Source organism: Cornus florida, unplaced genomic scaffold, assembly GCF_030987335.1.
Source record: "Cornus florida cultivar Cherokee Brave unplaced genomic scaffold, ASM3098733v1 CherokeeBrave_3.0.0_Hap2_Chr05, whole genome shotgun sequence".
Classification (NCBI taxonomy): domain Eukaryota; kingdom Viridiplantae; phylum Streptophyta; class Magnoliopsida; order Cornales; family Cornaceae; genus Cornus; species Cornus florida.
In genome coordinates this window covers 96,396,126-96,420,588 of record NW_026775575.1, presented here as the reverse complement: position 1 = coordinate 96,420,588, position 24,463 = coordinate 96,396,126, and the positions used below count along the sequence as shown (strand labels likewise).

Sequence of the window (24,463 nt, the reverse complement as noted above, 5' to 3'; positions counted from 1 at the left end):
GCTTTTTAACCACTCAACTTGTAGAAATTGGACACGTGGAGGCGGCCAAAATGTCTTGAAATGAAATTTAAGTAAATTTTTTTTTTTTTTTTGATTGATTATTTATTTTCTGAATGGAGGCAATGGAATATGACCAGGACAATTCTTGCACTTTCAAGACGTCGACTAAATAGTTTTATAATTACATTTTTGTTTTTTTTTTTCCTTATAAGAATGATATTTAATGCAATTCAAAGTATATTATAGATTAAATAAAAAAAATAAAATACAAAAAATACAAAAATAATAAACATGTAACGTTATACTCTAAATTAATAATTTCATTCATGATTAAATGAATGAAATGAACAAAAAAAAAAAAAAAATTATTACATATTCACGCTAAGTGACATAATCTTTTTCAACCGTTGTCGCTCTCACACTCCGAATGCACTTCCGGCACTTGCTCAAATTATCATTTTCGTGCTCGCTCCCGTTTCCCCGAATGCACTTCCGGCACTTGCTCAAATTATCATTTTCGTGCTCGCTCCCGTTTCCGTTTTACTGTAACTTTCAAGTTGCATTTCTATCTTATTTAAATTTTATTTATTTATTTATCATATTACTATATTTGTATTATGTCATATATGTGTCATGTACCGTTGTACCCATATGGCCTCCCAGCCACCACACCGTGTGATGAGCCCCTACAAATCCCCTCGCCGTCGCCGAGGCAGGTTGAGGAATTGATTCGCAAGGGCTGATCAGATAGAGCATGACCCCACTCTCTCTCCCTCTTATTCTTTTTGGAAAACAAAACTGACCATGGTACCTTTTTCCCCTTTTCATCCTAATCAGAATAGATAGAAAAATAAAGAATCAAATAACGTTGAAAAAAAAGTTATAAGACACCACGCAACAACATATGTCAAGAAAAAATTGATACGCAACACCTTATGTCAAGAAAAAATTAAATTTTTTCTCCTCTTTCTTGTGCTTTTATTTAAAATATATATATATATAATTTTCCACTTTCTAATAGTACTTTTATTTTGCAACATTATAGCCGACTTGAGTTTCACCCATCAGAGCATCTCGCACCAATGAATCCTTCTTCTTCAATGAAGCCCTAGCTCTCACCACTTGTATACAGAAGCTTCTTCAATGGACAAAAGATTAATTTCCCCAAACCCAAAACCAAAACCAAAACCAAAACCCTAGCGATTTGGATTACAATTACCCATGGACCAGCGTCGGACTTCAAGAGTGATCGACCCTAAGGTGCGCCAGGTGGGTTTCTTCGCTCCCACTGCACCACCGCCACCGCCACCGGATCGGACCCTGTCCGCCCCACCCATCTCGTCGTCCCCTCCGGTCTCTGATATCTCTCCGTCCGGCAACTCCCTCTCTCCGGTCATGATTCCCCCGCCGCGCCATGCCTCCGACAACCTTCAGTCCTCTTTGGCTCCCCAGTCGTCGTCACGTGCCGTCGGCGTGCCCGTTCCCGCGTCTACGCTGAGGCGGCCCTCCGCCGATAACGTGGCCGTCGGGAGCTACAACCCGTCCGAGTCTCTCCTCGGGTCTTCTCCTGTGCTTTCGCCTTCGGCTTCGGCAAAGGTGGTCGACGGAGAATTCTCAGAGGACTCCGTCAATTGGATTCGCCGAAGCAATTCGGGGAAATTCGCTTCCTCTATCCCGAGGGCGTTTGATACCACCGCATCAACCAAGCCTCAAGGAGTGTCTGGTATTTATAGACTCTCAACCCTCATATCAGACAATGCATTGATTTCTTTGTTTTGGTAGATAATTTTGAAACTTTGGAATTGAATAATCTGAATCTCAAATCTCATTGGGTGAAACAGGAACACAGAAATAGACGATGAAAATGGTTTGACTCTGAATTCCAGTTGTTTGGTTAAATTTGGAATGTTTTGGTTTAGGATGTAAACATTTTAGATATTTGATTTTTAATATTTTCTTGTCATTTTGGCTAGCTAACTACTTGTCCGGCTGATTTTAGAATTTGATTAAAAATTAGCTAAAAATATGTACTCCTCTCGTTACATAATTAAGAGAAGTTGTAGCTGCTTTCCATATTATTTGAAGTTCAGGAAAAGCTTGATATTATTATAGTGATAATGTATCAGCCAGAAGCTTCAGAAACTATGCTAAAAAGTAAATACGATAATCTTGTCATACATTTGAGCAACTTGCTACAGTTTACATTTTATTCCTAATATCCTTACAGTGGTTTTATTTACTTTTATGATGTTACTCGAATAATATTAAATAGAATTAATGGGAGGAAAATGAATGAAGAATAGAGGAGATTATTTTATTAGTATCATGAGGAAATGTTACAAGAAGATCAAGGGTCTATAACATGGGATTCACGCACCCATGGGCTGGGACTCAGCCATCAACAATTGGACCACGAGCCAATATATGGGGCTAGAAAGCTACACACACATATTTGGAAATAAAATACTAGCCAATAGGAAGAAAATTCAAATTAAAGGTAGTTTCTTGCATCCTACATCATTTTTGTATGTTTTTTTAATTTTTTAAAGAAAGAAATTTTTTTTTCTCAGAAAACGGCAGAAGGAGCTAGAAGGCATTATATTTGATTAAGTTGAACATATGATTTGCTTGTCATAATATTTGTGAAGCATACTTGATTAAAACCTAATTTTTATACTTCCACCAGGTATGTTATGCTTTATTTTACAGCTAGATGGGTGGAGACATGTATCCAGCCTCACGACACAGACTAAAGAGGCAACGTTTGTGGTAGACAATAATTTTCAAATAATTAACTTTCTACATAGTTGGTCCAAAGATTGGAGAAAGGAAGAGCTTCATGTTAGGTAGATGGGTAGTGTTGAACTTAGATCTTCATTTCCTAAAGAGTGTTACATGAACTAGGAAGGAAAAAGATAAAGTTAGTGTAGCGGAAGCGCATGAACATCGAGATCCAATGAAAGCCAACAAAACAATCACAATTCACAATCAAACACAAGATATAACGTGGTTTGCCCAAAATCGACCTGCATCCACGGATGAGAAGAGATTCCACTATGATTATATAGATATATTATAACAGTAGAGTACTAACACTACGTGCATGCATTTTTTCCATGGACCATGCCGATCCCCTCCCTATAAGCGTCATCGGTGTTTTTCCTACTTGACCAACTCATAAACTACACCATCAACTCCCTTATGAGACTACATCTCTCTCTACACTTAACCTCAACCTAGATAACTATTTACCAAGTCCAAAAATCCAATTCCTTGTTTGACAAGGATTTCAATTCCTTAGAGTCTAAGACTTGCCTAATAAGAAATTACATAATAAAATACATCTCTAAAATAGAAACCTAATTACAGTAGAATCTGAGACACAATTCCTAACAATCTCCACCTTGGCTCAAATTCCAAATTAGCTAATCATCGCTTCACGTAGCAATTGAGTCGGACAATTCATGCGGCTTCAATCTTGCGGAACTCTGAACATTCCCATTATATGCTGCCCAAGGCTCCACCTTGACTTCTCTAACTCCATGCCATGTAACCCATCATGATTTTTTGACCATTGTGATCAAACAAGCTGATTGATTGACTCCATCTGCTACTTAAACCCATTGCAGCTTTTGTTGAGAAGACTTGTGTTTTTCTGGTTCTCCTTCAAACAAAAGACGAACATCTCAACACGAACTGTTGGCTCTCATACCAATTTGTTGGTGCTGTGGAAGCGCGTGAAGATTGAGATCCAATGAAAGCCAACAAAACAATCCCAACCAAGCACAAGATATGACGTGGTTCGGCCAAAATCAGCCTACATCCACAGATGGGAAGAGATTCCACTATGATTCTGTAGAGATATTACAATAGTAGCTTACCAACACGCCTTTTTATCATGCACCACTCCACAAGCCGGTCCCCTCTCTATTAGTGTCACCGGTGTTTTTCTTGCTTTACCAACTCATAAACTTCGTCTACCCATCAACTCCCTCACGCGATTACATCTCTCTCAATCTCACAACTCTCAACCCTCAACCTATATATTTATTTATAGACAAAAACCCAATTCCTTGTCGGACAAGGATTACAATTGCTTAGAGCCCAACACTTGCTTAGCAAGAAATTACGTAATAAAATACAACTCTAAAATAGAAACCTAATTACAATAGAAAACACAATTCCTAAAAAAAAATGTGAATAGTGTTAGTTGAAATAGACATACTTAAAGTTCAGGTGCTTTTTTTTTGTCTAACATTCTTACAACTAAACAAAGTAAATTGTGGTAAAATGGATCAAATTTTACTAACTGCATTTCATTCAGATTGGAAGAAATTATGGATCAATTGCAATTCAGACTGAGCTCTAATAGGGTATGCCAAAGTCCAACTGAGTTGAACCTTCAACTCACGATGCTCTTGCTCGTGGGTAGTTTGATCTTCACTTCATGAGCTCAAACTAAGCTTTGGTTGCTTTTGCAGAATACACAATAAACTCAATTCATTATTCATCACATGTAACTTGAATTTCTCTATCTCATTAATAGCCTCTCATGATTTTCCAGTTGCAGCAAATTTAACTTTATATTCAACACGAAGAGTGGCTAAAAAACTTTTTAATTCAATACGCTTTTAGCATTTGATAAAAAAGTTTAACGATGAAGATATTTGACCATTAGGAGAGAGAAAGTAAAGGAGATTGAAGCATAGTTGGATAGAATGCCAAAGTGATGCAATACCCCAACAAGATCAGCACTACAACATCAAGCATGGCTTTTGATTTTTCGCAGATTGGTTCTTGTGTGGCTTTGGCAATCCCATTAATACTTGCCTGTTAACTTAATCTGTACCAGAGGCATTTGTCCTCTCTTTATTCTATGTAAAAGTATGTCTTCTCTTTCTTCTTTCTCTATATAGATTTGAAGAAAAAGAAGTGAAAGAATGTATGAGAGAGGTGCTTCAGCTAAGAGATGGTAATGAAATAATTGAAGAATTAGTCTTCATTATTTAAAGGGCATAACAATCCTTTGTGGAAGCAAGTATTTCATATTGCAAAGTTTTTTTTAAGAAGTAGCCACGGTTGAGAAAAAAATTAACTATCTTATATTTCATTAGGTCTATTTAGTCGGTTTTTGGTTCCTAATCATGTATTGAATATAGATATTTTTTTGATAAGTAAAAATCGATTAGAAAAGCGTTCAAAAGGGGAACGCGTCCCTAATACAAAAAAACGAAAGTTGAACCTAAGGACCAATAGAGTCCAAAAGGTCAACTAAGTCATCAGTCGAGGAGCAAGCGCTTCCTTTCACATAACAGAAAATAGAACGAAGAATATGAATTTTCAAGGTCACCAAAGACGATTCATTTTCTTCGAAATTTCTGCTATTCCTCTCTTTCCATATGCACCACCAAACACAGTGTGGAACTATCCTCCAATAGTCACGACCGTGACTTTTCACTTTTCATCTTCTCCACGCGTTAATCAGTCCTATGGAGGACTGAGGCATTACCCAATGTATGCCAAAAATGCCGAAGATGAGGTTCCAACAATCATATGCTCCAGGGCAGTGCCTAAGAATGTGATCCACAGACTCACCGTCTGTTTTATATAGACAACACTAATTAACAATAGTGTTACCTTTCTTTCTCAAATTGTCCAACGTCAAAATCTTGCTCCAGACGGCAGTCCAAACAAAGAATGCGACTCTTAAGTGGAGCCTTAGAAAGCCATATAGTCTTCCATGAGAAATCATGACCAACGAAATTGGACAACGACAGAACATGGATCGAACAGCAAATCTACCATGGGTGGATGGGACCCACAAAATGTCATCATTTTCTTTGCCAATATCCTTCTATGGATACAACAAATCCAAAAAAACACATACCTCGTCCATCTCCCAATCCTGAAAAGAATGCCTAAAACGCACATCCCACGTAACCCCACTGCTATCAAGCCGATAACAGTTAGCTACGTAGGCGTGCCTATTTTCGGAAATACTATAAAGTTTAGGAAAGGAATAAGACAACAATTGATCTCCACACCATAAATCCTCCCAAAAGCGGACGCGCCTACCATCACGAACCTTGAATCTGGTGTGTGAGGAAAAGACATCCCAATCCTTCCGAATGAATTTTCACACATTGACGCCTCCCGCAACAGAGACTGGATGGGAGGACCAGCCACCACTCTCTTCCCCAAAATGACACGAGACAATCCTTCTCCACTGGCGATGTCGTTTTCTACCGAATCTCCATAACCACTTTCCCAATAAAACTTTATTAAAAGGAACCAACTTTCAGATGCCTAAACCACCTAACTTCAAGGGTTTGCAAACTTGCTCCCAGTTAACAAGATGATACTTGAACTCCTCGCCCCTTCCACCCCATAGAAAGTCCCTTTGAATTTTTTCAATCCTTTCAGCGACAGAGCATGGGACTTGAAACAAAGATAAAAAGTAAGTGGGAAGGGACAAGAGAGTACTCTTAATAAGAGTGACCTTCCCCTCTTCGATAGATATTGCTTATTCTATCCTGCCAACCTCTTCTCATACGTATTGATCACCGGATCCCAGCTCCCCACCCTCCTAGAGGAAACCCCCAAAGGCAATCCCAAATAAGGAAGAGGAAAAACACCCACCCCACACCCAAGAATTGCAGCTAAGGAGGAAATATTTGGAACATCCCTTACCGAGACGAGCACACTCTTTCCAACATTGATCTTTAGCCCATAAATCGTCTGGAAACAAACAAGTATGCACCTCAAATATCTAAGGTGGGAGACATCGGCATCATAAAAAACCAAGGTATCATCTGCAAACAACAAATGGGAGATCTCTATCTGATAAGCTACATCTTTGCCGACTTTGCCCCCTAATATAACCCAAATCCTCCGCTCTCCTAATTAGTCTGCTCAAACCCTCCATGACTATAAGGAATAGCAAAGACGACAAGGGGTCTCCTTGTCTCAAGCTCGCAAAGAAACCAGCAGGAAATCCGTTCACAAGAATAAAGAACATGACGGACGAAATACATGTTTCGATCCATTTCCTCCACCTATCTCCGAACCCAATCCTCTGAAGCAAGTAAAGAAGGAACTTCCAATTGACGTGATCATAAGCTTTCTCAATGTCAAGTTTGCATAAGACACCAGGGACCCACTCTTCAACCTGGAGTCTACACATTCCTCTGCTATAAGAACAGAATCCAAGATCTGCCGTCCTCCAACAAAAGCATTCTGGGACTTCGAAATAACTCCATCCAATACATTACTCATCCTAAGAACAAGAACCTTGGCAATAAGCTTGTATATGCCTCGCAGTAAGCTATACATATTGAATATATTATGTGGAAGTTTTTTAGTCCAAATCTGGCACGAAGTTGAAAAAATATTGCCCAAGCCCAATCATCATTTGGGTTGGACTTGGTAGGTTGATGAGAAGGGCGGTGGACTTGGGTTTTACAAGGGGCTTCAAGATCGGCCCCTACTCCGTTCAGCAGATGGGGATTTCTCACTTACTCTTTGCGGATGACAATATTGTTTTTTGCAAGGCAGAGGTGTCCCAGTTGAGGTGTCTTCGTTTGCTTTCAGGTTGTCTCTAGTTTGAAAGTCAACGTGGGCAAGAGTGTGCTTGTACCTGTGGGGAGGTTCAGGAGGTGGACACTCTGGTTGCTGTTTTAGGGTGTGGGACGCAACGCTTCCCTATCTCGTATTTGGGTTTGCCGCTGGGGGACTTGGCCAGGAGGGTGGGAAGTTGGGACCCGGTGATTGAGAGGGTCGAGAGAAGATTAGCTAGTTGGAAAAAGCAATATCTCTCCAAGGGTGGTAAAGTTATGTTAGTGAAAAGTATCTAGTCAAGCCTCCCAACGTATTTTCTTTCGCTTTTTCGGGTTCCAGCCTCGGTTGTTGGACGTCTTGAGATGCTTTAACGAAACTTCCTTTTGGGTGGGGGGGGGTTCGGGGGGAGTTTAAGTGAAAAGTATCTTGTCAAGCCTCCCAATGTATTTTCTTTCGCTTTTTCGGGTTCCAGCCTCGGTTGTTGGACGTCTTGAGATGCTTTAACGAAACTTCCTTTTGGGGGGGGGGGGGAGTTTAAGTATCATCTTGTCAGATGGGAGCAGGTTTGCAGGCCATTTCAGTTGGGTGGGCTTGGGATTAGGAGATTGGCCCCCTTTAACAGTGCTCTCCTCGGTAAGTGGCTTTGGAGATTCGGCAGTGAAAGGCATAGATTATGGAGAAGGGTAATTTCTTGTCGCTTTGGGGAGGAGAGAGGGGGGTGGTCAGCTAGGCCAATCAGGTTTGCTAGTGGAGTGGGGGTGTGGAGGGCCATTGGAAACGGATGGGATAAGTTTTCTAAACATGTTAGATTCAGAGTTCGGGATGGAAGGTTTGTCCGGTTTTGGGAGGATCCCTAGTGCGAGGATAGGCCTTTGGCTCTTTTGTTTCCAAGGCTGTTTAGGATTGCTGTTGACAAGCATGCTATGGTTGCTAACTGCTATCGCCTTGATAGCGGGAGGTTGTCTTGGGATGTGCGATTTTGGCGATCTTTTCAGGATTGGGAGTTGGATGATGTCACTGGCTTGTTGGCTCTCTTGTACAGACAAGAGGTGGAGGGCACTGGTGTTGACTCCCTGATTTGGGTGCCTTCTACTCAGGGGTTGTTCTAGGTCCGGTCTTTTTTTTGTGTGCCTCTCTGGTTTTCATGGCGTTACCTTCCCGTGGAAGACGGCGTGGTTGTCCAAGGCGCCTCTTAGGGTTGCCTTTTTTGTGTGGACTGCAGCTTGGAGTAAGATTTTGACTTTGGACAACTTGAGGAAGCGAAGACATGTTATTGTTAATCAGTGTTGTCTTTGCAAGTTGAATGGGGAGTCAGTGGATCACCTGCTGCTGCATTGTCCTGTGGCTCATGATTGTTGGAGTTTCATTTTTGGTCTGTTTGGTATTCATTGGGTCATGCCTCGGACTTCTCGGGAATTGCTGGATATTTGGAGGGGCAAATATGTAGGGGCTCAGGCGAGAGTCTTCTGGAGGGTAACCCCTTTTTGTGTTTGGTGGAGCATTTGGAAAGAGCGGAATAGAAGATTTTTTGATGGGAAGGAGTCCTCCACTGGGGTGTTGAAATTTTCTATTATTTGTACTCTTTTTTGTTGGGGTTGGGGGAGAGATTTTTCCTCTATTGAGGATATTGTGGACCTTTTGGGCTCTTTGAGATCATAGGTTCCGCTTTATTTTTGTATAGCTTGGGACGCGTTCCCCTTTTGAACGCTTTTTAATACATTTTACTTATCAAAAAAAAAAAAAAAAATCATTTGGGTTGGGGTTGCATTGTTTCGGATTGAACCCTACCGAGTTGCAGTTTGAATTCTACCTGGTTTATGTTCATTGTTGCCCTACCTGTCAAAGTCCAAAGCTAATGTAACACATTTAGAATTAAAGCAGTAATCACTTCCGGAATTTGATGTCATCCCCAGCCGTAGAGAGGAATCCATTGTCTGCACCATCCCGAAGTGGTTGAGTGGATCTGACATTTTGAATCAACCACTATTTTGGTGTATGAATGTTATGTTCCTAACTAAGTGTTTTGTTTCATTGAAGCATTTGGATTTTAATGGCGGTGTGCTGATTGATTTATTTATTAGTTATTTTTGTGGGGAATAGCTTTTCTGATCTGGTTACGTTTTTTGAGGGGAACTTTGCTCATTTTAAACTTCCCATTTGGGAATTATGAAGTGTTGATTAATTTGATTTGAACTTATGCCGAAATTAATGGTTTCCTGTGATTCTGATTGAAGACGGAGGTGCCTTTCTTTCAGTTAGATGAAATGTTTTTTTCTTTTTGTTTTTTTCCCCGTTGTGCATATGAACTGTAATTGAAGAATGATTGGCTATTTGGCTGCAATACAGATGGAGGTGGCAGAGAATAAGAGAGGTAGAATATTCCTAGAACCCCAATTGGACCCATTATAAAAGGTGTATTTACCCGATATAGGTGGTTCAAGACCAATTGTCTTTTCACTCATTCAGGAAATTAGCAAAAAACTACGTACATGTTTATAATATGAAATTTTAAAGCAATAAATAAATAAATTAGCTCTGGCTTATTGCTAGTGATAACCTTTTCTTAATAAGTATTACTACAAGAGATGGCCGAATTATATATATGATTTGATAGGTTTCACTGCCTCCTTATGTGAGTTGAAATTAGTGATATTCTTTCTAATTGAGCTTAACTTTTATGGTAACTGGTATAGAATTTGCATAGATGTTGTTTTCTGTTGATACAGTTGTTCTGTTGCTTGTCTCTTATAAGTTGCATTTTTTGGAAAAAATGCAGAAAAGGGTGGAGAAACATTTGAATTATTGGAAAGTGAAAAGCTGTCAAGCTCAAAACAATTGAAAGAGAAAACAACAAAAGCTGAAAGACGTGCTCTGCAGGAATCTCAACGAGCTGCAAAAGCTGCTGCGAAAGGTTTAAATGATGATTTTCTCTTCTTTTAATTAACAATTATTGAAAATTAATTATGCTACCATTTGATTAGTATCCCAGACTTCAGAAAATACTATCTGTCATTTTTATCAGTTATTTTTTATTATTAGCCTTCTGTAATAAGTTTTCTTTGGTTGACTAACATATCTACCAAAGAACTTCTTCTCTAAATAGTTCCTTCTTCATTAGTTCAATGGAACCATTTGATACATGTATATATAAATCTTTCTGTTTTTAATATTTTGGTTTTTTTCTTGGGGATATCTTAGTGGTTTGATTTCTATTAACATGTTAACACATGCTTAAAACTTGTGCAAGATCAGGTCTTTTTTAATAAATTATTGAACAACCTATTCATAGAGCTTCATTCAATTAAAATTTGCCTTCATCTGTTGTTGCTTGATTATTTGATATGTTGGTTAGTGGTCCTAATCAGTAAAGGCGTACTGGAATCTTTAAATAAATAGAGAATACCTTTTGATAACAAGCATACATGTGTGCTAATAATTTTGATTGGGTATTTAATTCTTTGAGAATCCATACGGTTATTAACCATATTTTTTCAACCAGTTCTGGGTCCCTCATGTAGTAGATTTATATGGTATCTTCTTATTTTTATTTTGAGTTCATAATTTCTTTCAGGCCTCATGTTGCCAAAACAAAATTTAGCCCTGTTGAAACTGTATTTTATTTTGTTCGTATGCTTTGATGAGAGAACATAGTACAAAAGATAGGAACTTGTCAAGTAGCAAATAATGTATAAGAATAAAGACAGATCATATAAGCTAATCTAGGTCTGTCCCAAATAATGAATGATTCTAAATAGTCATCACTATTCTTGTAGCTGATCTACCACTTCAGGTTCAATGTATGAAGAAATAATACAATAAATAAAGAATGGGTTGTAGTCTAGTTGTATCTCCTCTACCTCTAAAAGTGGAAGGTTGAGGGTTCAAGTCCCCATAGAGGCAGGGTGAGTGTGTGTGTATTACAGTATTTGTCAGGATATAACAAATATATAAATGAATTAAAAAAATAAAGAATACTGAATGGAAAATATTCATAAGCACCCTCTGTACCAATATTATGCCCCCTGCTCTAGCCAATGGTGTTTGAGATTCATGTTCAGGGCTTCAAATGTGTACAACCAAAACAATTGAGTAACCAATCAAGCACCAGCTGCTTACCCTTAGAAGAGCCACTGTGTCTGTTTGTCTAGAGATTTTTGAGCACTGGAAAAAATGTTTTCAGATGTTGGCCGATGTCCCAATTTTACTGGTATGACAAAAATAAGCTGATTTTTTGGCTGGAGAGTAGTATCTGTCATGGTCTGTGTTAGCCAATATCAACTAAGTTGCACTGTAATGGCTCTATTGACCAGCTTTGTTTGCCAATATTGACTAATATCGAGTTGTTTCTTGGTTTCTAAGGTGAAGGTGACTTATTTAGGACTTGTCCATATGCGTTTGGAGTATTAAAACTAGTGTTTTTTTATTTAATTTTTAAGTAATCTTGAAACAAGCTACGGATGGAAAACCTAAAGCAAAGCTTCTTAAATCTACAAAAGTTTAACTCATTTTTTTACTATTAAGTACATTGATAATTCCCCCATCCCCAATTTTATGCTTATTTTGCAGGAAATTAAAGAATTGTTTACTATACTGAAATGATAACAAGGCTTAGACAATGTAAGTAAGATAAAGACCAAGAGAATTCTTAGAGATTTTAAGGATATCATTTGGATATTGGTAAGAGACTATGTTACCTAACTCGGGTAAGTTTATCGGGTACACATGTGTTGTAGTGTAAGGGCCTACTCAAATCCAAATCTTACAATACAGGAATATGTGTCCAAAATTTGGATACGGGTATGTAGACATGTAATGCGCATTTACTTATTATAGTGTAATGTTTAATATTGTTGTTTTATAAGAAATTACTCAATTATTACTGAAATTAAATGAGATGTGGTAAAATAAAAAGGTTTCCATCTATCATAGATAGGGAATGAATATCTGCCCTTAAATTTGAGTTTTTACTTCTTCAACGATCAAGCCATTTGATGGATCGGGGTGTTTGATTTGGGTTCATGTCTTGGACACATATCTTGTACCCATACCCATGTTGTGTCGTGTCGACTAGGGTACGTGAAGGGAAATAAGAGAGTCCATGTAGATTCTGACGATCGATAATTTGAGGAAAAGGGGAAATTGTTTTGTTAATCGGTGTTACCTAGCAAGCAGGATGGGGAGTTAGTTGATCATCTCCTAATGCATTGCTCTGTAGTGCACGATTGCTGGAATCTTATTCTTGGCCTGTTTGGCATGTGTTGGGTAATACCACGTTCTACTAAGGAGTTGATTCATGCCTGGAAAGGTTGTCGTGTGAGTTAGGAGTGTTTGTGATTATTGGAAATCTGTCCCACATTGTGTTTGGTGGTGCATCTGGAAGGAGAGAAATAGTAGAATGTTTGAAGGGAAGGAGTCGTTTACAGCGACACTGAAACTTTTTATTATTCATTCTCTCTTTAGTTATGTGAAGAGGAGTTCTTGTTCCTCTTCTGATGACTTAATTACTTTTTTGGATTCTTTGGGGTCTTAGACCCTGGTTTCTCTAATGTTTTTGGGATGCGTTCCCCTATTGAATGCCTTTTTAAATTCATTATTACTTATCAATATATATATATATATATATATATATATATAAAAAGGTCAAGGAAGTCTCAGAATGATCTACTTTGAGGTGATACTGGTTTTGGTATACACCATGATATTTTAAAAAGGTATTTATTTATTTATTTCATTCTTATTTTTTTTTTTTTGTTGTTGTTGCATCCTCTGGCATCCTATATTATTTCTGGTCAAGTATATGAAAAGGAACCATAACCCTGTAGATATACACAATTCAATTGAATACAATAATTCTACTAATCTCAAAGGGGTCTAAGAGAGTTCTATTTGTTATCAATCTTTTATGGAAGTTGGATTAGCTTGTATGTCATAGAACTGAGGTTTGTAGCAACAATACCTGACATATAGAGTATTGGAATGCTCTGTTTTATAGGTTTGGATATTGAAAGTGCTATAATATTAAATAAATTTCGGCTCTACTGCTAGATGAGTTGCTGGATGTAAGCTGTACTTTTCCTGGAACACCCCAAATCAAATATAAGTATAAAAACAAATTATACAAGGGACTCCTGTAGTTCGAAAGCCTAAAGGCAATTTGCCTTTTGTGCTTGACTTTGCTTATTTATTCTACTATGTTTAGTTTTAGTAAGGATTATTATTGTAATGTGTTTGGTGGTACCTATGAATCATCATTTTTTTGTGGTTATGCACATGACTTACAAGTTACGGTTCGTCATCTTATTGAAGAAATATTTGTAGCTGAGCGAATATATCTATTGCTGCTTCAGGAGGAGTGGCTCCAGCACATGAAAAACCGGGTAAAACTGTGAAGCAGGCTTCACAAAAGAAGGATGGTCTCCCAATGAAATCTGCAGCAGTTCCTCAAAAGAAAGGTGGTGATCGACTACCTGAAAAAGATAGGAAGAAAGATGTGCCCCCTCCGCGCATGCAGTTTGATAATAAGAGTCGAGTGGAAAAGGCTAAAAGGCATGCAATAGTCAAACAAACTGAAGCTAGAAACAGAGTTGAATTGTTTCGGCATTTACCTCAATATGAACATGGAACCCAACTTCCTGAACTTGAGTCAAAGTTTTTCCAACTAGATCCGATGCATCCTGCTGTTTACAAGGTTTACCTTACAAAAAAAAAATTAAATGATTCTCAGTGCTTCAGTTCTGCTTGTTCTAATTGTGTACTTAGAAGCATAATTTTTGAAAATTGAAACATGAGTATTCAACTTCTAGTCACATGACAAGTGGGCTTAAATATCTTTTTTCACCATGTTATACAAACACGTATGCTTTTACTTGATAAAAAAGAAAAAGAAAAAGGAAGTAGATATAAATTTATGTCTTCTTCTTTTTTCTTTTTTAAATTATATATACACACGTAGATATATCTAACTGTTTGAGGCACCAGAACTTGTATCATGTTTAGTGGAGTTCATGCTGTCATGCCAGGCACCTGTATTTTTATGGACACTGTTCTCATACTAGTCTCCTTACATAGGTTTATTACACTTGATTTCTAGTCTCTTGTCCAATGTTGTTATGTATTCACTTTATAGACATGGATGACAACATAAATGTTCTTCTAAACAACTAGAACTTTGCTATTGTGGCTGCTGAATTATATTTGTATATCATCAAATTCTAAAATAACATAACAATAATGATTTTATTTGAACTTTTTCCAGGTTGGAATGCAATATTTAGCAGGAGATGTATTTGGGGGTAATGCTCGTTGTGTTGCAATGCTTCAGGCATTTCAGGAAGCCATTAAAGACTATTCCACACCTCCAGAAAAAATTCTCGCTAGAGATTTAAGTTCCAAGGTCAATAGTTTCATTTCATTTTTGATTGAATGCAGGCCCCTTTCTATCAGTATGGGGAATGCTATTAGGTTCTTGAAGGCTCGTATTGCCAAGTTACCCCTAACTCTAGCAGAGTCAGAAGCAAAAGCCTCTCTATGCTCAGACATTGATCGTTTCATTAATGAGAAAATAGTACTTGCAGACAAGGTGATAGTCGGTCATGCCGTTACCAAGATCAGGGATGGGGATGTTCTTCTCACATATGGATCATCCTCCGTTGTTGAAATGATTCTGTTACATGCCCATGAGCTAGGTAAACAATTTCGTGTTGTGGTGGTAGATTCACGCCCAAAGCTGGAAGGCCAAGCATTACTCCGTAGGCTGGTGGCAAAAGGCCTGAGTTGTACATACACTCATGTAAATGCTGTTTCTTATGTCATTCATGAAGTCACAAGAGTTTTTCTTGGGGCTGCCTCTGTATTGTCTAATGGAACTGTATACTCAAGGGTTGGAACTGCATGTGTTGCTATGGTTGCTCATGCATTCCGTGTCCCAGTTATGGTTTGCTGTGAAGCATACAAGTTTCATGAAAGGGTACAGCTTGATTCAATTTGCTCCAATGAGCTAGGTATGTCTGTTCTCCTCCACATGTATATGGGTTGTGACCCTTTTTTGTCCACTCAATATATATTTCTATTTATAAAAAGAAATTCGGCATTTTTTAATCTAAATTAATGGATGTTCAAATGGTTGTTATGTTTTAACTATATAACCTTTAATTCTTTTTTTAGCAAGTATATGACCTTTTACAGAGGCAGAGAGTCTGAGGTATAGCTCCTAGGCCTAAATATGTATAATGTTTGCAGGTAATCCAAATGCCATTGCTAAGGTTTCAGGGAGAATGGATGTAAATTATTTGGATAATTGGGCCAATAAGGAAAATCTGCAACTCCTGAATTTACTGTGAGTTCCTGAATTCTAATGGTAAATAAATGAAACTTTGTATTTTGCTACTGATTCTGAAAATGTTTCTTTTGGTGTAACTTTAACAGTTATGATGCCACTCCTGCTGACTATATCTCTATGATCATCACAGATTATGGCATGGTGAGTCATATTTCGATTTTGTGTTAAAATTTGGAAGTTCATTTTACATTTTCAAGCATGCCACAGAACATAGTTTCTTAAGAATGTATCCTTTTTTCTTGCTTAATGTTTTCTATCTATTTTTGCCATATATTGTTGGTAATGCTGTTTATCGATACAGAAAACATGATAATGGTAAAACATGTGCACAATATTCCAACTTTTGGCTTGGAGACTACCCAACGAAAGAAAACTTTTACAAGACTGCAGTTCCTAGTCTCAATTGATCTTTCGGGGACGGCAGCATTAGTTTTGCTCTGTCATTCTAGCCTGTTATGTGTGCATGCCATGCGCTGACACATGCATGTATATGGTTTAGAAGGTGAGAGCTTAGTGCAATGTGTAAAGTTCAAATTCATTCTATGGAATTCTAGTGGTCCATAAAGGGTGGTGATATTGGTTGGATATCTTAACTCCTGGATTGAAATATTCAATATTTAGTCTCCATCAAAACATTGGGATGAGAAGTGGATAAACGTGATGGAAAAATCTTAAAAACTCAAAGTTTGAACGGTTGTTGCTTGGTCAAAAAGGGGGCAGGGATTGTTTTCTTGGTTGTATTTTAACTTTCTGAATTCTTTGAAGGTATACTTTTGCATACTGATGTAGAACGCAAAAGCTCTAATACCAAATTTGACACGACTGGTAGGCTTGCTTTAATACAATTTTAGAACGAGAGTGAAAGAAGGGGATGGGGAATAGAAGATGAGATCAGACTAGAAGAAAAGGGGGAGAAACAGATGAAGGGATGAGGAAATAGAGTGAACAGATAGATGAACGCAAAACTCTGATACCAAATTTGACGCATGACTGGTGGGCTTGCTTTGATACAATTTTAGAACTAGAGTGAAAGAAGGGGGTGGGGAGTAGAAGAGGAGATCAGACTAGAAGAAAAGGGGGAGAAACAGATGAAGAGGATGAAGGAATAGAGTGAACAGATAGTCCAGACTGACTGAAGGGTAAAGAACAGCAAGAATCGGGAAAGAATTTGAGGGAAGACCTGTGAGACTCTCTAGTCTCAATATACTTCCAATATAATCTCAATCCAAGACTACTATTCAAAATTGAATATCTTTGTTACATATATGCCTATTTCTGGCATCAAAAGCTTCCTTAATACTAAGGGAACACAAAATATCTAAGACACCTTAATCGGTAAAAAAACATATAATATTTCAGTCAAATACACAAAAAAAAAAAAAAAAAAAAAAAAAAAAAAAAAAAAAAAAATCCCTGCAAGAAGATTGAGTGCAGCCTTTATCTGCAGACATAAAATCCAGCTTGCATTCAGCCTTCTCTTGACTGCAATCTTTGTAGAATATTGAACCCAGCCTTCTCAAGAGCTGAATACAGCCTGTAAGATGGTCACCTAGGTCTAGCGTAGGTCTGCAGGCCTATCTATGCTATGCATCAATCTCCCTGACCCAAAAGAACTCTTCTTCGGAGAGTAAAACTGGTGATTCTGCTCTGAATCTGGACGACCTTTCCATCAAACAAGATAGTGGTAAATACTTCCAACATGTGCAACATCACTCTGATGGCCAATAAGATTATCAATCTGGAGGTGTGGTAGAAATGGAGCAACAACTGATGCTGAAGAATATGCAGTTTCACCTATGGGATAAAACGTCAATAAAACAAGAGGCTCAAAGGTGCTTGGTTTGGTGACATGTAATCCACATAAAAAATTTGAATTATTACTCACATCTGATGACAAGTTAGATAAATATGCATTAGGTCTTGTTTTATGAATAATGTGGACTGGTGCAATGACTTGGGTATTCATTGTTTTGAAAGAGTTCTTAGGATAAAATTGTGGGTGCACACGAATTAGAACATAATCTCCTTCAATGAATGCATGATTCCTACTATGAGAATGTGCAGCAAGTTCATAATTTTTCTTACTCAAAACAATTTCTTATATTGAGACTAGTGATTCTCAGTGGTCTTCCCTCCATTCTTCTTTCCTTATTCTTGCTGTTCTTTTACCCCTCAGTCAGTCTAGTCTATCTGTGCACTCTATTTCCTCATCCCCTTCATCTGTTTCTCCCCTTTTCTTCTAGTCTCATCTCATCTTCTACTCCCTATCCCCTTCTTTTATTCTAGTTAGGCGCTTCAGCATAAGAAACCTAATCCTAGGTTATGCTTTATGACCTTAATTTTTGCGTCAATCTGAAGATGAAATGCTGAGGGAAATTTCAAATTGGCTTCTAAAAGTGTCCAAAGTGTCTTCCAAAAATGACTTTTGTATTTGACATCTCTATCTGACACAATGGCAAAATTATCTTGAATGAAGTCATTATTTTTTTTTTTTTGATAAGTGAATGAAGTCATTATTTGAAGTTCGCTTGTTGTTCTGATTCAACACACTTCTTATGAGTCGAGCAATAATGTGGGGAATTAGATGTCTTAGAGTTAATGAGGTGATGAATGAGTGGTAACTTAGATGGAGGTACCTTTGGTGTTACACCCTCAGTTTCATTTATTTTTAGTGACTTTAGATAGTGGGGATTCCAATGCCTTGTTGGATGGAACACTGGGAATTTCCTTCCTTCTTTTGCCAACACATTTTTGTCATCAGATGGCTGAGAAGACCTATATGTTGCTCTAGGAACCCGTTTCTGATGGTCTTGTTGATTTTGCAGGTTTTAGCATTATCGTTTTACCACTATACTTGAAGACAAAGGAATTGCCCCCTTTATAATGGATTGCACCAACATTATAAATCCATGGACAACTAAGGCAACAACTATGAAAGAAAAGAAAAATTGATAAGAAGGAAAACATAGAGCTGGATTAAGCTAACGAATAACTTAAATACTCACAACTCAATCCCAAAGAAGGGGAGTGGTAAAAAGTTGCTACAGCAGACTAGATATATTGATAATACGTAAAAGTCTGCTGAATACAACTTGGAATAACCCTTTTATAAGACACAGGGGATGACCTAGAAAAGATTTAATCATAGCCCTTCATATAAATGTAATCTAAAGGCTATTATTCTGTCGAGCAGAATAAAGAGCTAAAAAATGACAGAACAACCCTTAAATAGTCACATGACTCACTTAAAAGGCACATGACTTATAGAATGAAACCAAAATGACAATAATATCCTAAATATGAAATAAAGACAAGACTTAGGACTTATTTAAATGACTCTAGACCCATAAACAATCACATAAACTGATCACATCATCATCTGCCCCTATTAATGGAAATTCAGTCTAGTCTTCTTAAGATCTTCAACTGCTTGAAGAAAGTCCTCTCTCATTTGCACTGCATCAGTCTCTCTAGGTGAGAAAACTCGTCATCGAGTTAGAAGCAAATTTCCATGATCAATCCAAAATCTGAGCATGGCATTCCATCCCATCGTTCTTCTTTTCTAAACTCGAATCAAATACAATAATCTCCTGATAGTAACAAAGAATACATTTGCAAAATAAACATGGATGTTACTAGATTTTTTTTGAAATTGGGTAGATTCGCAAAACTTGGTGGAACACGTATCCTGAATTAGAAGTTTAATCAACTTAAATTTTTGTTCCAACAACTGCCTAGTAGTTGTAGTGCGCTTGAAGAAGTCACCCTAAATCATATCATAAAAGTGAAATCCATTATTTTCATCTCCATGGATTCAAAAACTTCTTGGAAAGCGCTCGAATCTTCAAACACCAAAATGGCCAGACTTGTATTCTTGCAAAACTCCCCTTGGTGAAAGGTTAAGCACTTCTTGTTTCTCTATTGCGATGTTACCACCACATTCTCACCGCTTCTTTCATTTTGAGATTCTTCTTTTGTAGTTTCCTTCTCAAAGATTGCTAATTGATCCCTATCCATAGGGATTTTTGACTCGTATGATTCAATGTGTGGTTCTTCATAAAAAATTGGAGGCTTACTCCACTCAACGAATGGTTCTACAGTAGTAGATGTTATGAACAAGCATGATTGATCACTTGTTGGATCATTCTCTGAATCATGATAGAAACTTTCCAACCATGGCTCTGCATGCTTGACGAATTTTTTTTTCACTTGTCATCATTGTTATAGATAGGTTCCTCCTGTAGTGGTTGTTCTTCTTCTCCTCCAAGATATCCTACAAATTCAGGAATTGTTACCTTAAAGCCACCATCCCAACGCCTTTCTTCAAATGGAATAGGTGTTGGTCTAGGTGTTGCGTTTCTGCTAAAAGGATTAATAAAATCCTCTTCCAGATTGTTCTCCTCCTCAGATTTGATGCCATCTTGAGAAGGGGCTGGGGTTTGCGCCACTCGCAGGGCTAAAGCTTCAATCTGACTTCTTAGATCTTCTATCACATCAAGCACTTGTTGTTAATCAACTGCTGTGTCTTGATCAGGCCGAACGGCTGGTCTTCGAGGTTGGCTTCTTCTCCTTGGTGGCATGTTGCAAAACCTAAGAGAGAGATGTAATAACCCAACACAAAACCATTGGATCAAAACTTTGCTCTGATACCAACTAATGCAATCAACTATGAAGGAAAAGAAAAATTGATAAGAAGGGAAAACAAAGAGCTGGATTAATTTAGCTAAGAAACAAAAAAGAGCTGGATTAAGATAACGAATAGCTTAAACACCCATAACTCAATCCCAAACAAAGGGAGAGGTAAAAAGCTGCTTCAACAGACCAGATATATTGATAATACGTAAAAGGCTGCTGAATACAACTTGGAACATCCCCTTTTATAAGACACAAGGGATGCCTTAACAAAGATTTAATCCTAGCCCTTCATATAAATGTAATCTAAAGGCTATTATTCTGTCAAGCAGAATAAAGTGCTGAAAAATGACAAAACAGCCCTTATATAGTCACATGACTCACTTAAAAGGCACATGACTTATTAATAAAATCAAAACAACAGTAATATCCTAAATATGAAATAAATGACTCTAGACCCATAATCAATCACATAAATTGCTCACATTATCAGGCTATCAGCTGCCCCTAGTAATGGAAACTCAGTCTAGTCTTCTTAGGATCTTCAACTGCTTGAAGAAAGTCCTCTTCCATTTTCACTGCATCAACAACCAAGTAGAACATGGGCTACATTTGTAGGTAGGACATCACACCATATTTTCTCAGAATAGGCACCCATTTGGATAGGAACCAAGCATCTCTTTAAGATGGTCAAGGAAGTTCCATTTATCCTGGCTATCTTATATGGTTGTGGACAAGGTTCAGGTTGAAGTTTCATTTTAAGAACACTTGATTTAGACACTGCATTTATTGAACTTAGTTTGTCATTAATTATTTGACAAGCTTTTTCCTTACGATTGAGAAATGTGCAAAATATGTTGGTATGCTTCCAAATCACCCTTTCCTAATAATTGTCATTGTTGTAGATCTCAATTTTAATATGATATTTCATGTGATTAGGGAATGGTCCAATCTCATCTAGGTCATCTGAGTAATCAAGTAGATTTCCACACTTATAGATTTGGCGTGTTTGAACAACTGGAGGTCTCATGACAGGACTATGGTTTCGACTCTCCCTAAAATTGGTTCATCTCATGTGAAGGTTTCGAGATGTTTCTGGACTAGCAAACCCAAATGGGACTCAATATGATAATGATGGTGATTGCCTCTAAGGTCATGCCCAAGTGTTGGGGAAACACGTGTCACCCCTAGTGTACTCAATGGGGCATGTGTTTTGCAGATATAGTATGACCTCTTTGCATAGTGCAGACTTTGAAGGTTTCAAGATGTTTCTGGACTAGCAAACATGTAACGATGGTTGTATGTGTTCTCAATATAATAATGATGGTGATTGCCTCTAAGGTCATGCCTAATTCTTGGGGAAACACGTGTCACCTCTAGTGAACTCAATGGGGCATGCTTTTGCAGATAGTATCCCCTCTTTGTTTTAGTGCAGACTTTGCATTAGAGATGTGTCATGGACAATCATAGCGATTTCAATGAGATGGTACAAGCATGAGAATGATTAGAGACAAATGCCAATATAAGACTCAAATTGAGTTAAAGAAACCAAACTATGAACTACCACAATGCACAAGTAAGATACTAGAATGCAACGAAGGATAATTATGCTAAAACTCATGCACAAGGCGTGGGTGTTTAGGTGCAGAACCAATGGTTCTAGGAAAGAGAAAGTATAATAGGTAATGGAAAGAAATGCGGAGCAAATGAAGCAAATAAATGGCTTAAAGATCAAGCATGTTCAATTTAGGACCTACTTGCAAATTTAAAGACTTTCAAATAGATAGAAGTCCAATCACAATTTCTAAGTGGAGTACGTGTTCCTTTACCAAAGTCCAATGTAATGATGCTCCAAAGTGGCTCCACAAAACTGCAACAAATCTTCTGTTTTCTTTCCTTCCTTGCTTGCTTCTTTTTTTTTTTGGTGGGGGAGGGGGGAAGGCAAATCACCTTTATTTCCTTTTCCCTAAATTAGGAGTGAGATAAGTTGGGATGGGAAATGTGTTAAAGAGAGAGAAATTGGAAAGAGGGAGAAGGAAGTTACAGATGACGTGGTGGTCCCGAAGCACCTAAAAATTTTCGGTAATTGTCCAAAACGGTCATTTTACATTATATTCGTTTTATAATATTATTTCATTCTACTGACAGATGGCATTATAGCCTTTTTAAGCGGAGAGGTCCTTATTTGCACCAAATTATAAGTTGGGGGTTGTTTTTAACCACAAGGGAGCATTTGCACTATTTGCTAGTGTAGGGGTGGTTTCTGCATTTAACCCTTCCATATGACATTTCTGTATTGTGGTAGTGCTCTTTTATATATTGGTTTCGCAAAATGGGAGGCTTATTTCCTATTGTCATGTACTTAAAATATGGGCCTCTGCTATATATTTCTCTTGTTTGTCTAAAATGAGAGTGGTGCTCCTTCGTTGGATAGACATGGATTATTCTGAATCTTCTCCCCGTTTTTTTTATGATGTGATTAAATCAATACACATGCATATATGTATATATGTACATATATATGTATGCAAGACAACTCTTTTTTTATATTTTATTCTAGCCAACTGTCATAGTAGGTTCTGGAAATCTTACTGATGCTTTTAACATGTCCTTTCAAAATTTTATGCAAAGTGATAAGTAAATTGATTCATTGGATGAAGCTTATGGATTTATCCAGTAAATTATTACTTTCTAGCTATTGGTTTTGTTGCTATGCGTTTGCGTTGATGAGTGCATTTGATCAGCTAAGGACTTCTCTTTTCTTTCGTTTATTGCATAATCGCAGGTTCCACCCACAAGTGTGCCAGTAATTGTGCGAGAGTATGGGAAAGAGCACCTATTGGTATAAAGGGGTTGCATTATTAGATAAAGAATGAAAGCTATTCAACTTTTGTTTCCCTGATGGATGTCATTTACCGGCTGGTTTCACCATGCATTGGATGATGAAGCTTGCACAAATTTTGAACGCTCTGGATCATTTTCAAAATTTTTTTTTTACAAAAATCTGAATAATTATCTTATGCAATGTCAAAGTTAGCTGATAACTTTCTTTTTGGCATAGTGAAAGGGTGAGTTTTTTTATTTGGGAATGTCGCCTTGTATATAACACAATGGCCCAACCCCACATCTTGTTCGTGGAGTTTAAAGTGAATAGATTTCGACACTGCATTAAGTGGACAGCTTCATAAATGTTGATTGATTACAAGATCTTAATGATTATTCTTCTAGTTATTTTATTAAATCTGCCATCCTTTGACATGACAACTTTTCATAAAATTTTAGCCCTTATTGATCACGTTGGTCCGGAGCGAACTCCTCTCATCTTTGAGGATAAGGGGACCGCTAGGTCCTTTTGACATAAAACCTAACCCCGCTGTTCAAGGCTGTTAAAGAGGACACTATGAAGCTTTTGTTCCCTGTCCTGTCAACACGCGTCAATGCCTTCTCTAGCTAACGGCCGGCATGATTTCAACCTGTGGCACATGATCTGTTGGTTCGATTCAATATGGGTTATCCAATGCGCTGTTGAAGGGGAAGGAAGCACTACAAGAAAAGATTCAAGGACAAAGATGAAATTATGGAGAAAGCACACGGTCCGATTATGTTTCGTTTGATTCATGTTTTTTGAGAAGTTCGTGGAGATTGCGTTTTTGATTGAACATGATCATGATCATGATCAATTTAACTGCTCGTGTGTTTTGCTTGTTACTTGGCAACTACATTTATATCTTAATGGCACATATCATGTTGTGATTCAACCATCCACATGATCAATTTAGCCAATGAAACATGTTTTTCACATAAATATTACTACGTAGATTTGAATACCACCCAATGTTTAAATGATGGGGGCCAACGTTTAATAACCAATTGGATGGACTAAAATTGTGTTCGAGTACATAACAGCAAATTTATAACAGTATCAGTTTTCACAGA

General features: G+C 37.7%; 1 protein-coding gene across 1 annotated transcript; it reads left to right on the top strand.

Annotated features, from left to right (window-relative positions):
• Positions 1–918: 918 nt before the first annotated feature.
• On the top strand, positions 919–23,768 carry LOC132307791 (uncharacterized). Its single transcript, XM_059805656.1, has 7 exons — positions 919–1,723; positions 10,334–10,468; positions 13,905–14,245; positions 14,813–15,557; positions 15,796–15,892; positions 15,982–16,036; positions 23,313–23,768. The coding sequence occupies exons 1-7, from the start codon at positions 1,222–1,224 to the stop codon at positions 23,373–23,375; spliced, it is 1,938 nt and encodes a 645-aa protein (XP_059661639.1). The 5' UTR covers positions 919–1,221; the 3' UTR covers positions 23,376–23,768.
• The last annotated feature ends 695 nt before the right edge of the window (positions 23,769–24,463 follow it).